The sequence below is a fragment of the Dysidea avara genome, chromosome 11, assembly GCF_963678975.1.
Source record: "Dysidea avara chromosome 11, odDysAvar1.4, whole genome shotgun sequence".
Lineage (NCBI taxonomy): Eukaryota > Metazoa > Porifera > Demospongiae > Dictyoceratida > Dysideidae > Dysidea > Dysidea avara.
The window spans coordinates 21,449,871-21,466,157 of NC_089282.1; the positions used below are offsets into that span (position 1 = coordinate 21,449,871).

At 37.0% G+C, this 16,287-nt stretch overlaps 2 protein-coding genes across 2 annotated transcripts in view; both read left to right on the forward strand.

The window, feature by feature from the left end:
* LOC136238727 (uncharacterized) overlaps positions 1–16,287 on the forward strand; it is a 58,263-nt gene that overhangs the window by 21,155 nt on the left and 20,821 nt on the right. The window lies entirely within an intron of this gene.
* Positions 1,682–9,040, forward strand: LOC136239185 (uncharacterized). The gene is made up of 14 exons (XM_066029917.1): positions 1,682–1,706; positions 1,753–1,804; positions 2,426–2,713; positions 3,842–4,086; positions 4,138–4,260; positions 4,740–4,890; positions 4,949–5,222; positions 5,280–5,444; positions 6,352–6,595; positions 7,879–8,090; positions 8,141–8,230; positions 8,279–8,420; positions 8,588–8,644; positions 8,752–9,040. The coding sequence occupies exons 1-14, from the start codon at positions 1,682–1,684 to the stop codon at positions 8,976–8,978; spliced, it is 2,295 nt and encodes a 764-aa protein (XP_065885989.1). The 3' UTR covers positions 8,979–9,040.

Here is a 16,287-nt window from a genome sequence, read left to right on the forward strand (position 1 = left end):
GTGTAGTGTATGGTGTACCAGAGCTGCCATTTTTTGTAATTTGCAACCAGAAATCAAAGAACAGACTCAAGGCATTACAGAGAAAATTTTAGACATACCGTATTTACTTGGTGCAGCTACTACTATCTTATAGTAGTCAAAATTGATGCAGCGACTATTGAAAATCCACCACCACTTGACACTCAAAAAATGATTCCAACCCTTAGCTATAGTTGAAAACATGATAATTATCAGTGTTGTAAGTGGGTCACTACTGCTTACCCACATGACCCACTGACCCAAATAGCAATCTGGATGTGACCCAGATTAATTAATGCAGATGCGGGTGTCAGAAGCCAAATTTTGAAGGTCCATGTACAGTTCTCCAGTGTAGTACCATCTGCAGCTGATAGCTTGGATATTATTATACTAGTGCGTAGTATATATGTAATATAGATACCAGAAGACAAAAGATGGATAAGTGCTCTGATTAGTGGGTGTGGCTCCATGTCAGCTAATATGCAGGTACAGTTACCCATTTTAATACCTACAGCAGAAACACAACAAGTGGGTGTGGTTCCATGCAGTGAGTAGCATGTTATTCCATAAAGTGGGCGTGGCTTTACGTACGTCCGGGAATAACAAAACGCAGTGTAAATATAAAATTTTTAATCGCACGTTATCTCATCCGGGTCAGACCCAGATATCCAATAAAGTGGATGTGACCCACTTGACCCGGACAAAATGCGACCCAAGTGACCCAGATACTCCGGATGACCCGACCCACTAACAACGCTGATAATTATATTGTGAGAGCACTCAGGTGCAATGATGCTATTCAAGGTGCAAAGTAAATACAGTAATGAAATGATCACTAACTACCTATAATAATAAACAGCATAGATTGGCATTGTTCATTTTAAATGATTTTAGTATCAATTTTAAGCCCAATTTTCAAGCAATTCCGGCCAAACTTCTGAAGTTTGTGGGTGTTGCACAACCAGACCATTTTGAAATTACATTTTATAGAACAGTTATGCATCAATACTCATGCTGTGCCCCCTGTATGTCAGCATAGATATACCAACCCCAAATGTAGCTACCTGGGGTTAGTAGACTATACCTATTAGCTAGCTACTTATGATATTAGGTCTAGAATCGCCAGTACCCTTCTCTCTACAGTTATTACTGCAAACCATCACTTTCTATACTAGCTAATACACACAGTTTACCCTCATTATTATCCACGCTGTATATATCCACGCCACTGCCCTGTACTTTAGATTTGCTGCCTCCCTTAGGAACATGCTTAGTTGGCTCAGGCTTTTCTCCACCTAAACGGTCAGTAGTGACATGAAACAAGAATCGACACTTCTACGATTCTTACCATCTTCTTCCACTAATTTATTTAGTCGGTCTAACATCTTTCGCTTCTTACTGGGCCCAGGTCCAGATTTCTTTGCGCGCGTCGCCATTTCAAAAGCTCTGCTTGTCTAGACTAGTAGGTTATCACGTGAGAGCCGGATATAATGAAATCTTGATTCTAGAGAAAGTGACTTCCGGTCATCTACATTATAATTAGCTAACTATCGAGCGCTATCTATAGACTATTTAATAGTCTAGATGTAAATGTAGCTACACTGTAGTCACTATTCACTTCATTTGCATGCCAATATATAGGTGTCGTCGGAACAGATCAGCGATGGCAAAAAAGAACCAATTTTTCTGTAAAGATTGTTTCGAGTGTGCAAACAGACGAGGATCCCGCCGTAGCGCCGTTTAGAGGATTCGAGTTTTTAATAAGGACAGACAATGGAATAAAGAGGTTAGCGTAATTTGATATGGTCTATAGCTAGCTGTACTGTATGGAATGGTATACAGGATAGATTGTACCTGCTATAGCTTTACACCGGCCCTGTAGCTAGCTACATCTCATGTTTAATGTACATGAAGCCACTGCCATGATTCAGAAACTAATTGTTTTACTGAATTAGCTATACGGCTAAAGCACACCTGCAGACTTATGCTAGTATAACTAGTCCTAAACACTAGACATACGGGCATCGACAATTTCAGATGCTTAATAGGACAGGCAGAACAAGATACTCTAATAGAGCAATCAAAAAGGACTCAGAGAAGAGAGTGTGTTAGAAATAAGCGTACAAAGCCATGCATTTAGTATAGGTAACTCGGTATAAGATATCTGGTTATAGCTACCATTTTGTCTTCCAAGTTACAGTAAGGCCCTGGCATCATGGAACCAAAGCCTGTTTACGCCCTCGGCTTGTCCTGGCCCAAAAGTCTAAGCATCTATTGGCCAGCTATAGCTGTAGTACATTTTATTTTAATCTATACACATATTATTATGCATCTTATGAGGCTGTATATATTTTTTTTCAAAAATAGAGTCAATTAATGTATAGTCATAATGTTACATATTTCATAGGAATTGTGTCATTTCGAATGAGGATGCCTTATCTCTAAGCAGTTTTTGTAAAGCTGCAAGTGCAGTCCATCCAGACATACGGAGGTCAAAAATTTCAGACCAGCTATGGTCTCAATTTATTTTTGACATGGCTGAGGAATTTTGCAGTCTCCAGGAAGGTTTCAGAAAGAAAAAAATTGTTACTTGTATAGGGCGACAACCAGGTTCTACAACATGGGTTTTTAATCCAGACACACAAATTGACACAAATGGAACTCTGATTGAAAAGGATCGGCAATGTTATATTTGGTAAGGACATATACAATTACTTGCTCTGGCACTTTGAAGTAAAAAATAGACATGCACTTATAATATAATCTATCTTTAACCAGTTTATAGACTTAAACAAAAGCTTACTATATAGCTTCATAAAAATCTTACTATATACTTTCCTGAGAAATTTATATTATTGTAATTACTTACTAAGATAAACAGGTATAGGATTAAATTGTGTGATAAAGGCATGTGCACCCTGTACCTCTCAACACTTCATCACAATCCTATACTGCTCTTTATAGGGTTTCATACAAAAAAAAAGATTTTTAGATCAAAAGCTACCACAAATCAGTACTGTAATCTAATGTATAATTTACAAGTTCTTGAGGTAGATGGCGTCAACTCCTCCTATTATGTTACTCTCATGGGAAACTCAGCCATTTCATATAGCTAGAGGATATCATAATGCATACAATGAAATGGTTAAATTTGTAGTTACCTCACTGGAGTGGATGTATCTGTTTCAAAGTAGTATATTTGTTATATGATTTTCACTGTTCACTTGGATAGTACTGTTTGTAGGAAGCAATAATTATTGAAGAGGTTCGCAGAAAAGGAGGCATGTGAAATTTAAATGCACCTCATCTGTAAAAATGAAAAAGATCGATTCTTTTAGGCATGAGAATGAAGTTACACAGCAAGTTTTTGAAATTAAGGGTAGTTATTTTAATGCCTTCTACACAATTACCTCAGTGAATAGTTATTGAGTGGCACTTGTCACCTTTTCTGTTGATTCCTTCAATTTAAATAAACTTTTACTATTTGTTATTGTTATTGCTTTGGCTTTACAGTGACCAACACTGAATATGATTGTTGTATTGACATTTGACATTTGTTTATATCAAAATAGTGGCATCGTTTCTCTGCAAAAAAAAACAACAGATTGGGTGGTCAAAAACCTTTCAAAAAACAGGAACAGATTTTTTGACATTGGTCATGACCAATACACAATTTAAATTGTTGCACATTGATTGATGCTAACATCACTATATGGGGTTTTCTGGAATTTTGTTTTTGAATTTTCATGGTCTCATGCTAAAGGGAGAGACCCTTTCACTAATTATGTACTGACATAAATGCTAATTATATTTCATTCTGCAGGGTGCCTGGATACAAACCACTACCTGATATTGACCAATATCTAATTCCAGCTGAAATAGAACTTCCTCTGTCACTCAGACCATTTAAATATTTATTGCGAGCATCAAAGGAGTGTTTACAAAACAACTTTTTAAGTTGTTTTGCTACCATTGCTGGTAGTGTTACATTATTTCATTATGAATTGATCTGCGAGCAGCAAGACACGTGTCCACTAATACTGTGCTATAGTACTTCCTGTGGAACTGGTACAGATTTAATATTTGCTAAGCCACTAATGTTTTGAAATTCTCTGTTAGGTAAAACAACGGCATTGCGAATTGCCTTGAGTATCTATGGAGGATTGAATAGAAACATCAACAGCCATAAAACTTCTTCATCGTCCTTGCTTATTCAGACTGCCTTAGGAACAACGCCAATTGGTATGTCACAATAAGGCATATCACTTCACTTGTCACATCTTTGAGTATCAGGGTTATCACCAGTTCATATTGTACTTGTAGAAAATAAGTGTACTACTGCACGGACAATGCAACAAGTTGTGATCATTCAATGTAATGCTTTGATTTACAACATCAAGGGCATGACTCAGAGAAACAATCCAATTCATTGATGCATTGTCCCATTGACACCTATCACTTTCACTTTACTGCAAATATTGAAATAAAGCAAAAATTACTGAAAACTAAGAGTCGGATTAACCTGGATGCTCCAACTACGATCTCAAAAAATAAATGTATTGTCTTCACACAGGCTGTAGGGTTCTACGAACCTTCAGCATTTTGTGCTGTTATCCCGTAATGAATAAATAAATAAAACCTGTAAATACTCTAAATGGTGTTATTCAAATATCATAAGGCTTCCAAGTTGTAATTTTGATTTATTTACAACTACTATACAGGGCTTGATGATGTTCAAAGCAAATTGAAAATCGAAGAAATATCTGTTAAATTATTTAACGGGTTTTCAAAGAGAACTTTAGGAAGTGGATCAGTCAAACCTAAAACATCTATTATTGTTACCTCCAATGAAGCATTTTGCAACTCTGAAAGGTGAAGAGTAACATTTTATTTATGCTAATGTTCAATGTGCCGTGTTACTGTATTTCAGGAATACTCAGAGAATTATCCATGTCCCATTTTTTCCACCGGACAATGATTTGACTAAATCTGAAAAGCATGAATTGGAAGTGAAGCATAGAGATGTGCTTAACAATGCATCTTCTTGCATAGGAGAATTCATTGCTTTGGGTCAGAAATTCATGTCTGAAAATGCAACCAAGGAGCTTGAAGAGCAGATCATTCCTTTTGTTAGCAGTCAATTGCATGGTCTATCCTACCGAGTAGTCAAGGGTTATGCAATGATTGTAATGATGATGAAACTGGTAAGACAAAGAAATGCTTGTTGGGTATTTAAAATTATGTCTATGTTACACACATAGTTGTGCAAGATGTCTGGAAAAGTAGCGGAATATAAGGAGGTGGAGAGTTTCTTTAAAGAAAAATGGGCCCCGATCATTGTTAAACTACATCAGCCTGGTGGAGAGAACTTTTACTCAATTCTTTCAGAAGTAACCAGTGGTATGGAGAGTATGACTACAGAGAAGGTATGATCAACGGCTTGCATTACAGCTAAGTTTATAGCTAATAGTTGACAGAATTTTTAAGAAAAGTGCAAGTTAAAACATTCAATTAAGTATAAAATTTATGCTAGTATTTTGAATGATATCAAATTATAATATATCCTATATTCCAATTAATAAAACAGCACATGACACTTTTTTCAACTCAATTTGGATTCCCTTAGTTTCTCTGTTGCCTTGAAAATCAAAAGCTAACCTTTTTACGGATCTACAAACTACTACAGTTTCCACTTTAATGCACACATTAACATAACAGTTGCCATTTGACATGTTGCATGCTATTTGTACAGTCCAAGTATCATAACTCTTTTTCCTTTTTGATCATAGTTTTCTCACACAGTCAGACCAAGATAGTACGTAATAGTTTCCTTATAGCAACTATCAAAAGAAACATGTTATTTTCACAGATACAACTTTGATTATATTATTTCTCATACTCTTTGTTTGTACACAAACTTAACCAAAAATGAACTGTACCTATGCCAGTTATAATATCGGGTTGTATAAGACAGACCAACCGTATGAAAAATTATGCTTGCTAAGAATCATAGAAAAATCCTAAGGAATACCATCCATTCATGCAATATATATTATGTGGTGGATATTTAATTCTCACTTCATGTATAGCCATGGCTATTGGCTTTCAATTTAGAGCTACAGGCATATCTAACCTATACTTTTAGATCAATGGTTCAATATAAATTCCTTCTTTTTGTAATTTTATTATGTTTCTGATATTCCCGTATGTAGTCTGATTCAGTACAATAAAATGCTAAACCAGTAATAACTGTTATGTGGCTCATACATCAGTTTGATAGAATATATATCTAATGCTGTTACTTTGACTTGAAGGTTAAATTTTCAACTGTAGATTCAGCAGATTTTAAGAACTGATGTGATAACAACAAAGGTTACAGGAAATTGTGCAGCTGTACACATGGCTTCAGCACGGAAGATGATTGTTGGCCTTACAGATAGACAGATAAATGATGCCATAATACAAGCTGGAGGGTTGATAAACTTTCAGGTGAAATATCTAGGAAAAGCAAGCAAGTCCTTCCTGATTCCACATACTAGTATCAGAACTGACATCTTGAGTCGTTGGAGTCAACTGTGTAAGTAGAATTTATTTAACGTATTAAAAACCCATACTGTGACAGCTGACACAGCTCAGTGACGGAAAAGCACTGATACAGCTAGTATCTGCACATGTGCATAGATACATATTTACACTGCAGATACACCCGTTCAATTGATTTAAATTATCTGGCATGAAAAACTGCACAATCGTGTATGGGGTAAAATAGTGTTCTGTCCACAGACTCCACAATATTAATGAAGCTTTGTTGGAACACGTTTCTGGTCAGAAATCCAGTTACTATCCAGTTTGATCCCCCTATGTTATGTGTGTATATTTATCCCGCACCATTCAGTGGTCCCAAATTACTTATTACTGTGATTGATTATCAAGCACAATAGTTTTATGAAGGTAGTTTTATGGTGATTTAAGGTCATTGGTTGGAGGCTGCAAAGCAGGCCACCCTGGAGAAACAGGACCAACCCAAGCCAACTTTGAATGAACTCAATATAAACTTATCTTCATACAGATGGTGAAAGATATTGTTATGCATATTAGGCAATCTCAGTTAGTGGTAAGGTCAGGTTCATAGGCGGCTCTATGGGGACATATGGGGGTAAGGCCCCCTGTTGATTTTTGCAACTTGTAGAAATGTTGGGCAAATTGTAGCATAGATTGGCATTGTTTGGTTTAACTTTTAATGGTATCAGCATCATTTTAAGCCATTTTCAAGCCATTCAATTGCAAGATTTTTACAGCTTTTGGGGGTTGCACCTCTATACCCCCCTGGAAGTTCATTTTATACTGCAACCACAAGTGCTGTGTCACATTTAATCCACTGCACATGTTCAAGTGGCTGCTAACTTGTATTCTTCCATTGGTATTGCTTACTAATATTTTGTCACTACCGCATTATTCAGTTACCTGTACTTACAGATTATACCATAGAGCCCATCTCTATTACACATATGCATTGTTATCTGTATCAACAGTATGCGTTTTGCCAACAGAGTATTTCACAAAGTTATATCAATGGCGGAATTGATGTGTAGCATTTTGTTATGCACCGTTCCACTTCAGTTGGACCACACTGAGAACCCAACATCTACAGCTGTAGTGTCAAGTGCTGCTTCCTCCAGATGTAGCTATACATTTGTTTTGCATATTAATAGAGCACACTGACATATGTAGTGCACCAAGGCATAAAGTACCAAAAGTCTGTATGCATAAAGCTAACACTTAAGTTGTTTACATTTTGATCACATAATATTCCCAGTATGGGCTTCTTTATATTATGTAATATTTTCACTTTATATATAGATTTGGGAACTACAACAGATGACGATCAACAGCTACCTGAATTAGAAAACGATGCACTTGGGTCTACAAATGAGAATGGCTCTGAAAGCAATTGTCAGCCAACTAGGACTTTGAGTAATGCAGATACTGAAGATGAATCAGAGTTTAGCAGCAGCACCAATTTTGATAATGTTTCTTTATCTGCTAGCATCGAAGATACTCAGGAGCAACCAGTATGTGTTAATTTTATACAATAGGACCTACAAAATAAGTATTTTTTTAGAATGATGACAATAGCCTTTTTCAGGAGGGTCAGAGTACTGCATCACCTTCAGAAAAATGCATCTTCAGTGACAGCGATGATTGTGACAAGGTTTATATGAAATATTCAGTAAGAAATGATGACAATAGCCTTTTTCAGGAGACTCACGGTACTGCACCACCTTCGGAATCAAGCATCTTTAGTGACAACGATGATTATGACAAAATTTTATATGAAAAATTCGTAAAGAAGTGTCAGAGGTCTTACAAACTTAAGACGTTTGTGAAGCCTCACTACAAAGGTTTGTATGCATAGTTTGTAGGTGGTTGATACACCAGATTTGGGATTGCTGCAATGAAATTAAAGTGTACATTCTTGCAAATATCAGTTAGCATACAGTTCACCCAGGTTGTAACAGACACACTGATTATTCTAATCACTAATTCATAGCTATATTTATATTAACAGGTACATTGAGAAAGAGGGTCATTAACTCCCCAAGAAATAGAACTATTATAAGAAAAGGTAAGTTTGCATCGCCAATATTAGTAGCTTTATTTGTAATAATCATGTTGGTACATTTAATATAATAACTATCACTAGATTGCATAATGTGCACACTTTCCTTGTAGAATGTGTTCCTCTTGTGTCAGCCAAACAATCAAGCAAAAGTTTGATAAAGCCTACCCTGGTTCCAGATACATGTGGTGCAACAACTTGTATTATTTCCAATTCAACAGCCAAAAAAATCGACTGGGTGAAATGCCAAAAGTGCAAGAAATGGATACATTTGTTTTGTATCAATCTTACGGTCAAGAATTTACCCAAAGTTTTTTTTTGCAATAACTGCAATGAATAATAATTAATCTGAATTAAACTGATGCAATATTTTGTGTGATTTAATGCTCTTTTATCCCTGCACAATCCAATCTTGTGAAATTAATAATAATAAATGAATAGTTGAACTGTTTATAACGTATGTAGATAAGTTTAGTGTGAGTTTTAACTTAACTGCTGCTGCATATATATATTACACAGCCTAACAACGTCAGCCTTATAGCCTGAAAATACTCACATAGGCTTAATGTATTACATCTCCTGCTCTGTATATGCTATAATAAGTCTGAGTATACACAAGTGGTACAAATTATGGGGTTCTTATGATCAAATTAAACTTTAAAGATATAAAAAGTAGAAATTTGATTGGGAGTTACCCAGTTACATGGTTACCACATATGATACTACTTATTAAACCTATTCTGTTCTGACGTACATGGTATACAACTTATATCTATAGTTTGGCTTGTTACTTTTCCGTTTCTCTATAAAATTAATGGTGAAATTTGGTTGAGAGTTACCCAGTTACATATTATCCACTTCTCAAATCTATTCTAATCTAACGTGCATGATATACAACTTGTATTTTATATCGGCTGGTTACATTTGTGTTACTCTGTAAATGCTGAAATTTGGCTAGGAGTTACCCATTTACATGGTTACCAAATTTGATGCAACTTGTCAAATCCATTCTACTCTCATGTGCATGGTATACAACTTACAACTTTTTAGGCTGGTTACTTTTCTGTTACTTGGTAAATAGTGAAATTTGGCTGGGAGTTACCCAGTTACATGGCAGGGGTGGATCCAGAATTTTCCAAAGGGAGGGGCTAAGCTGGAAGAGGATATACATATGGTAGCTAGGTAGCTCAAGAAGTATTGGTGTCATAAGAACATTAGTGTGTGAAGCCCACTAGCATGCGAAGCATGCCAAACTAGGGGGGTCTGGGGCATGCCCCCAACTAGGAAAATTTTGAAATTTAGGATATTTATATTGGATCTGGGAGTGTTTTCAGGACTTTTTAGCATGTGATTTTCAAGGCTGATCCAACCATTAGCATCACAATATTCTAGCTAGTTACATAATAAACACACGCTGATAGTTACCACTATTTAATGGATCAGCTGCCTTGGTAATTATAATAAAATGTGTAAGGTGCAAGGGTAAACAGCAACCTGGTGATAAAGAGTGATCCATCAAAGTTACCCATACAGTAGATTGCCAATAGACTGTACACAGCTATGTGAACAGATTCAGGAAGCGGAGGCTCTGAGCTTGTTTTCTCCTATTGGTTTTTATAGCTACTAGGAGGATGGGACCTACATCTACACTGACCAACTAATATCTTACAAAAACTTCACTCTATATGCTAGCTGAAAAGTAGAATGATTACAATTATGGGTTTGATGTCAGTTGGTTTTTTTCATCAAGGTCTGTTGTAATATCATCAGTCATCAATACCCTCTAATGTTAATCCCAGGCCCGTACACAGGATTCTCAAAAGGGGGGTTATAAATTGAATTGGTAGGCAATCCAGGTCAGACACTGAGAAATGTCTAATATTCATTGTCATGAAAGTAGCCACATTCTACAAGATGATGGCCTTTATGGGTTATTTCAAGCAAATTTCCATTAGTTAGTACTTTGTAGCCAAGTAGCTACTTGTAATCAGCACTAGAAAGCATATGTCAAATGTACCTTTAAATAAAAAAATATAAGTACTGTTATAAAATAGGAACCCCCTTGAACACCCCTGCATGCCTGAATCCAATGCCTCATGCCTGAATCCAATGCCTCATGCCTGAATCCTGAATCTGATACAGGCCTGAATCCAACCTTGCCCAGGAAAAAGACTAGAACTATATCATGACTGCTAACGTTATGTGCAACACTGCATTCTTCTGTGCTGCGTCTTGTTTTGCTTAAAGCAGTTAGCTACAAGCTTTGTGAAGTTGGGTGCAACTAAACTGATATTCCGTGCAGATATAATCCACTTCATGATGTAATCACACCTAGAATAGAGGGTATAGAATGGTTGGGTGAATAGGCCATGGCTAGTCTACTTATCAGATTGTTGGCCATACATGTGGTACAGCCAGCTTGGCAAGATGGCTGAGTTACTGAATACTGTTAACAAAATCACACTTTGAAAACATCATTATAAGTCACATAAATAAACAAGAGCTAAATATTTTAGTTAAGACTTACCTCTTATTCATAGCGGAAAATACCTGCCAATTGACCATCTAAAGGCATTAAAGCAAAACCCACAATACAAAGTTTTGTAGCTACGGAATTGCAACCCACAATTGAAATTATTTTCTGGAGGGCCTGGGGAACAAAGGATAAACTTCTTCTACAATGATATTAACCAATAGGTATAGTATATAGACATTAATAATGTTGTTAGTATTTTTTGTTTCTTAAATTAAGTTTGCTTTTGACTAACATAGAGGGTTTTGGCTATAATATAACTAAGTACTAGTCAATACTGGAAGGGGGAGGCTTCAGCCCCCCCATCCGCCCCTGCATGGTTACCACATATGATACAACTTGTCAAATCTATTCTACTCTCATGTGCATGGTATACAACTTACATCTTTTAAGCTGGTTACTTTTCTGTTACTCTGTAAATGGTGAAATTTGGCTGGAGGTTACCCAGTTACATGGTTACCACATATGATGCTACTTGTCAAATCCATTCTACCCTCACGTGCATGGTATACAACTTGCATCTTTTAAGCTGGTTACTTTTCTGTTACTCTGTAAATGGTGAAATTTGGCTGGAGGTTACCCAGTTACATGGTTACCACATATGATGCTACTTGTCAAATCCATTCTACCCTCACGTACATTGTATACAACTTGCATCTTTTAAGCTGGTTACTTTTCTGTTACTCTGTAAATGGTGAAATTTGGCTGGAGGTTACCCAGTTACATGGTTACCACATATGAAGCTACTTGTCAAATCCATTCTACCCTCACGTGCATTGTATACAACTTGCATATTTTAAGTTGGTTACTTTTCTGTTACTCTGTAAATGATGAAATTTGGCTGGGAGTTACCCAGTTACATGGTTACCACATATGATGCTACTTGTCAAATCCTTTCTACACTCACATGCATGGTATACAACTTACATCTTTATTTCAGCTGGTTACTTTTCTGTTACTCTAGAAATAATGAAATTTGGCTGAGAGTTACCCAGTTACATGGTTACCACATATGAAGCTACTTGTCAAATCCATTGTACACTCACATGCATGTTATGCAACTTACATCTTCATTTCAGCCGGTTACTTTTCTGTTACTCTGTAAATGGTGAAATTTGGCTGGAGGTTACCCAGTTACATGGTTACCACATATGAAGCTACTTTTCAAATCCATTCTACCCTCACGTGCATGGTATACAACTTGTATCTTTATTTCAGCTGGTTACTTTTCTGTTACTCTGTAAATGGTGAAATTTGGCTGGAGGTTACCCAGTTACATGGTTACCACATATGAAGCTACTTTTCAAATCCATTCTACCCTCACGTGCATGGTATACAACTTGTATCTTTATTTCAGCTGGTTACTTTTCTGTTACTCTGTAAATGGTGAAATTTGGCTGGAGGTTACCCAGTTACATGGTTACCACATATGATGCTACTTGTCAAATCCATTCTACCCTCACGTGCATGGTATACAACTTGTATCTTTTCAGCTGGTTACTTTTCTGTTACTCTGTAAATGGTGAAATTTGGCTGGAGGTTACCCAGTTACATGGTTACCACATATGAAGCTACTTGTCAAATCTATTCTACCCTCACATGCATGGTATACAACTTACATCTTTATTTCAGCTGGTTACTTTTCTGTTACTCTAGAAATAATGAAATTTGGCTGAGAGTTACCCAGTTACATGGTTACCACATATGAAGCTACTTGTCAAATCCATTGTACGCTCACATGCATGTTATGCAACTTACATCTTCATTTCAGCCGGTTACTTTTCTGTTACTCTGTAAATGGTGAAATTTGGCTGGGGGTTACCCAGTTACATGGTTACCACATATGATGCTACTTGTCAAATCCATTCTACCGTCACGTGCATGGTATACAACTTGTATCTTTATTTCAGCTGGTTACTTTTCTGTTACTCTGTAAATGGTGAAATTTGGCTGGGAATTACCCAGTTACATGGTTACCACATATGATGCTACTTGTCAAATCCATTCTACCCTCACGTGCATTGTATACAACTTGCATATTTTAAGCTGGCTACTTTTCTGTTACTCTGTAAATGATGAAATTTGGCTGGGAGTTACCCAGTTACATGGTTACCACATATGAAGCTACTTGTCAAATCCATTGTACACTCACATGCATGGTATACAACATGTATCTTTATTTCAGCTGGTTACTTTTCTGTTACTCTGTAAATGGTGAAATTTGGCTGGAGGTTACCCAGTTACATGGTTACCACATATGATGCTACTTGTCAAATCCATTCTACCCTCACGTGCATGGTATACAACTTGTATCTTTTCAGCTGGTTACTTTTCTGTTACTCTGTAAATGGCGAAATTTGGCTGGAGGTTACCCAGTTACATGGTTACCACATATGAAGCTACTTTTCAAATCCATTCTACCCTCACGTGCATGGTATACAACTTGTATCTTTATTTCAGCTGGTTACTTTTCTGTTACTCTGTAAATGGTGAAATTTGGCTGGAGGTTACCCAGTTACATGGTTACCACATATGATGCTACTTGTCAAATCCATTCTACCCTCACGTGCATGGTATACAACTTGTATCTTTTCAGCTGGTTACTTTTCTGTTACTCTGTAAATGGTGAAATTTGGCTGGAGGTTACCCAGTTACATGGTTACCACATATGAAGCTACTTTTCAAATCCATTCTACCCTCACGTGCATGGTATACAACTTGTATCTTTATTTCAGCTGGTTACTTTTCTGTTACTCTGTAAATGGTGAAATTTGGCTGGAGGTTACCCAGTTACATGGTTACCACATATGATGCTACTTGTCAAATCCATTCTACCCTCACGTGCATGGTATACAACTTGTATCTTTTCAGCTGGTTACTTTTCTGTTACTCTGTAAATGGTGAAATTTGGCTGGAGGTTACCCAGTTACATGGTTACCACATATGAAGCTACTTGTCAAATCTATTCTACCCTCACATGCATGGTATACAACTTACATCTTTATTTCAGCTGGTTACTTTTCTGTTACTCTAGAAATAATGAAATTTGGCTGAGAGTTACCCAGTTACATGGTTACCACATATGATGCTACTTGTCAAATCCATTCTACCCTCACGTGCATGGTATACAACTTGTATCTTTATTTCAGCTGGTTACTTTTCTGTTACTCTGTAAATGGTGAAATTTGGCTGGAGGTTACCCAGTTACATGGTTACCACATATGAAGCTACTTTTCAAATCCATTCTACCCTCACGTGCATGGTATACAACATGTATCTTTATTTCAGCTGGTTACTTTTCTGTTACTCTGTAAATGGTGAAATTTGGCTGGAAGTTACCCAGTTACATGGTTACCACATATGATGCTACTTGTCAAATCCATTCTATCTTCACGTGCATGGTATACAACTTGTATCTTTTCAGCTGGTTACTTTTCTGTTACTCTGTAAATGGTGAAATTTGGCTGGAGGTTACCCAGTTATATGGTTACCACATATGATGCTACTTGTCAAATCCATTCTACTATCTCGTGCATAGTATACAACTTGCATCTTTTAAGCTGGTTACTTTTCTGTTACTCTGTAAATGGTGAAATTTGGCTAGAGGTTACCCAGTTACATTGTTACCACATATGATGCTACTTGTTAAATCCATTCTACCCTCATGTGCATGGTATACAACTTGTATCTTTATTTCAGCTGGTTACTTTTCTGTTACTCTGTAAATGGTGAAATTTGGCTGGAGGTTACCCAGTTACATGGTTACCACATATGAAGCTACTTTTCAAATCCATTCTACCCTCACGTGCATGGTATACAACATGTATCTTTATTTCAGCTGGTTACTTTTCTGTTACTCTGTAAATGGTGAAATTTGGCTGGAAGTTACCCAGTTACATGGTTACCACATATGATGCTACTTGTCAAATCCATTCTATCTTCACGTGCATGGTATACAACTTGTATCTTTTCAGCTGGTTACTTTTCTGTTACTCTGTAAATGGTGAAATTTGGCTGGAGGTTACCCAGTTATATGGTTACCACATATGATGCTACTTGTCAAATCCATTCTACTATCTCGTGCATAGTATACAACTTGCATCTTTTAAGCTGGTTACTTTTCTGTTACTCTGTAAATGGTGAAATTTGGCTAGAGGTTACCCAGTTACATTGTTACCACATATGATGCTACTTGTTAAATCCATTCTACCCTCATGTGCATGGTATACAACTTGTATCTTTATTTCAGCTGGTTACTTTTCTGTTACTCTGTAAATGGTGAAATTTGGCTGGAGGTTACCCAGTTACATGGTTACCACATATGATGCTACTTGTCAAATCCATTCTACTCTCATCACTTTACAACTTACATCTTGATTTAGGCTGGTTACTAGATATATACTGAAATGGCTGTTAGTTATCCAGTTTGATGGTTTCCATTTGTCATTCCACTTTTTAAATCCATTGTGCTCAAATGTTAGCTTCTTTGTTAGTTATCTAAATACAATCTTCACTAGGTTTTTCATTCATGATTTTGCTTGTCGTTCCCAGACTCATGTTTAGAATTACAATTTGGAGTACTGGCTAGTCAGCAATTTGCTGTTGGAGCCCAGGGGCACAGTGTAGCTAGCTACTGCGCTTTATAACATTTTGTTACTTTGTTACCTTTGTTACTATGTAACCCTTCCCAAAACTCAACATCACCCTCTCCACGTATCAAGCCATATTTACGTATTTCATGGAGGGCAGTGCGTTTTGATCAAGATGTTGAGCTAGTACTGACTGGGAAACTGATACTGGAGATTTCATTGGGGGGACCAGCTGCAGCAGGGCGGACCATCTGCAGCAACTTTACATGGTCCGGCCGGACTACTTGAGGTGCGGTAGTTGGTCCGGCCGGACCACTTGCGGCGGGGGACCACCTGCAGCGTGACAGGCCACTCCAAATAAATTCTACCCTTCCCGTCCTGCCGGGAATCAGGCAAATTTGCATGCGGGTGGGCGGGTGATCCATTTCGATTATTCCCGAGATTATTCCATTAAGATTAGCAGCTTTTCAAGCCATTATTTGTCTGGCATAACCAGCAAAAAAGCATAGATATTATAATATCTACGA

What these genes read in the sequence shown, in the direction of transcription:
- LOC136239185 (XM_066029917.1), top strand. Translation starts at nt 1,682, where the DNA reads ATGGCAAAAAAGAACCAATTTTTCT. An exon ending in CTTAGGAACAACGCCAATTG is followed by an intron (nt 4,261 to 4,739) that starts GTATGTCACAAT and finishes ACTACTATACAG; the next exon opens with GGCTTGATGATGTTCAAAGC. An exon ending in TGTGAAGCCTCACTACAAAG is followed by an intron (nt 8,421 to 8,587) that starts GTTTGTATGCAT and finishes TTATATTAACAG; the next exon opens with GTACATTGAGAAAGAGGGTC.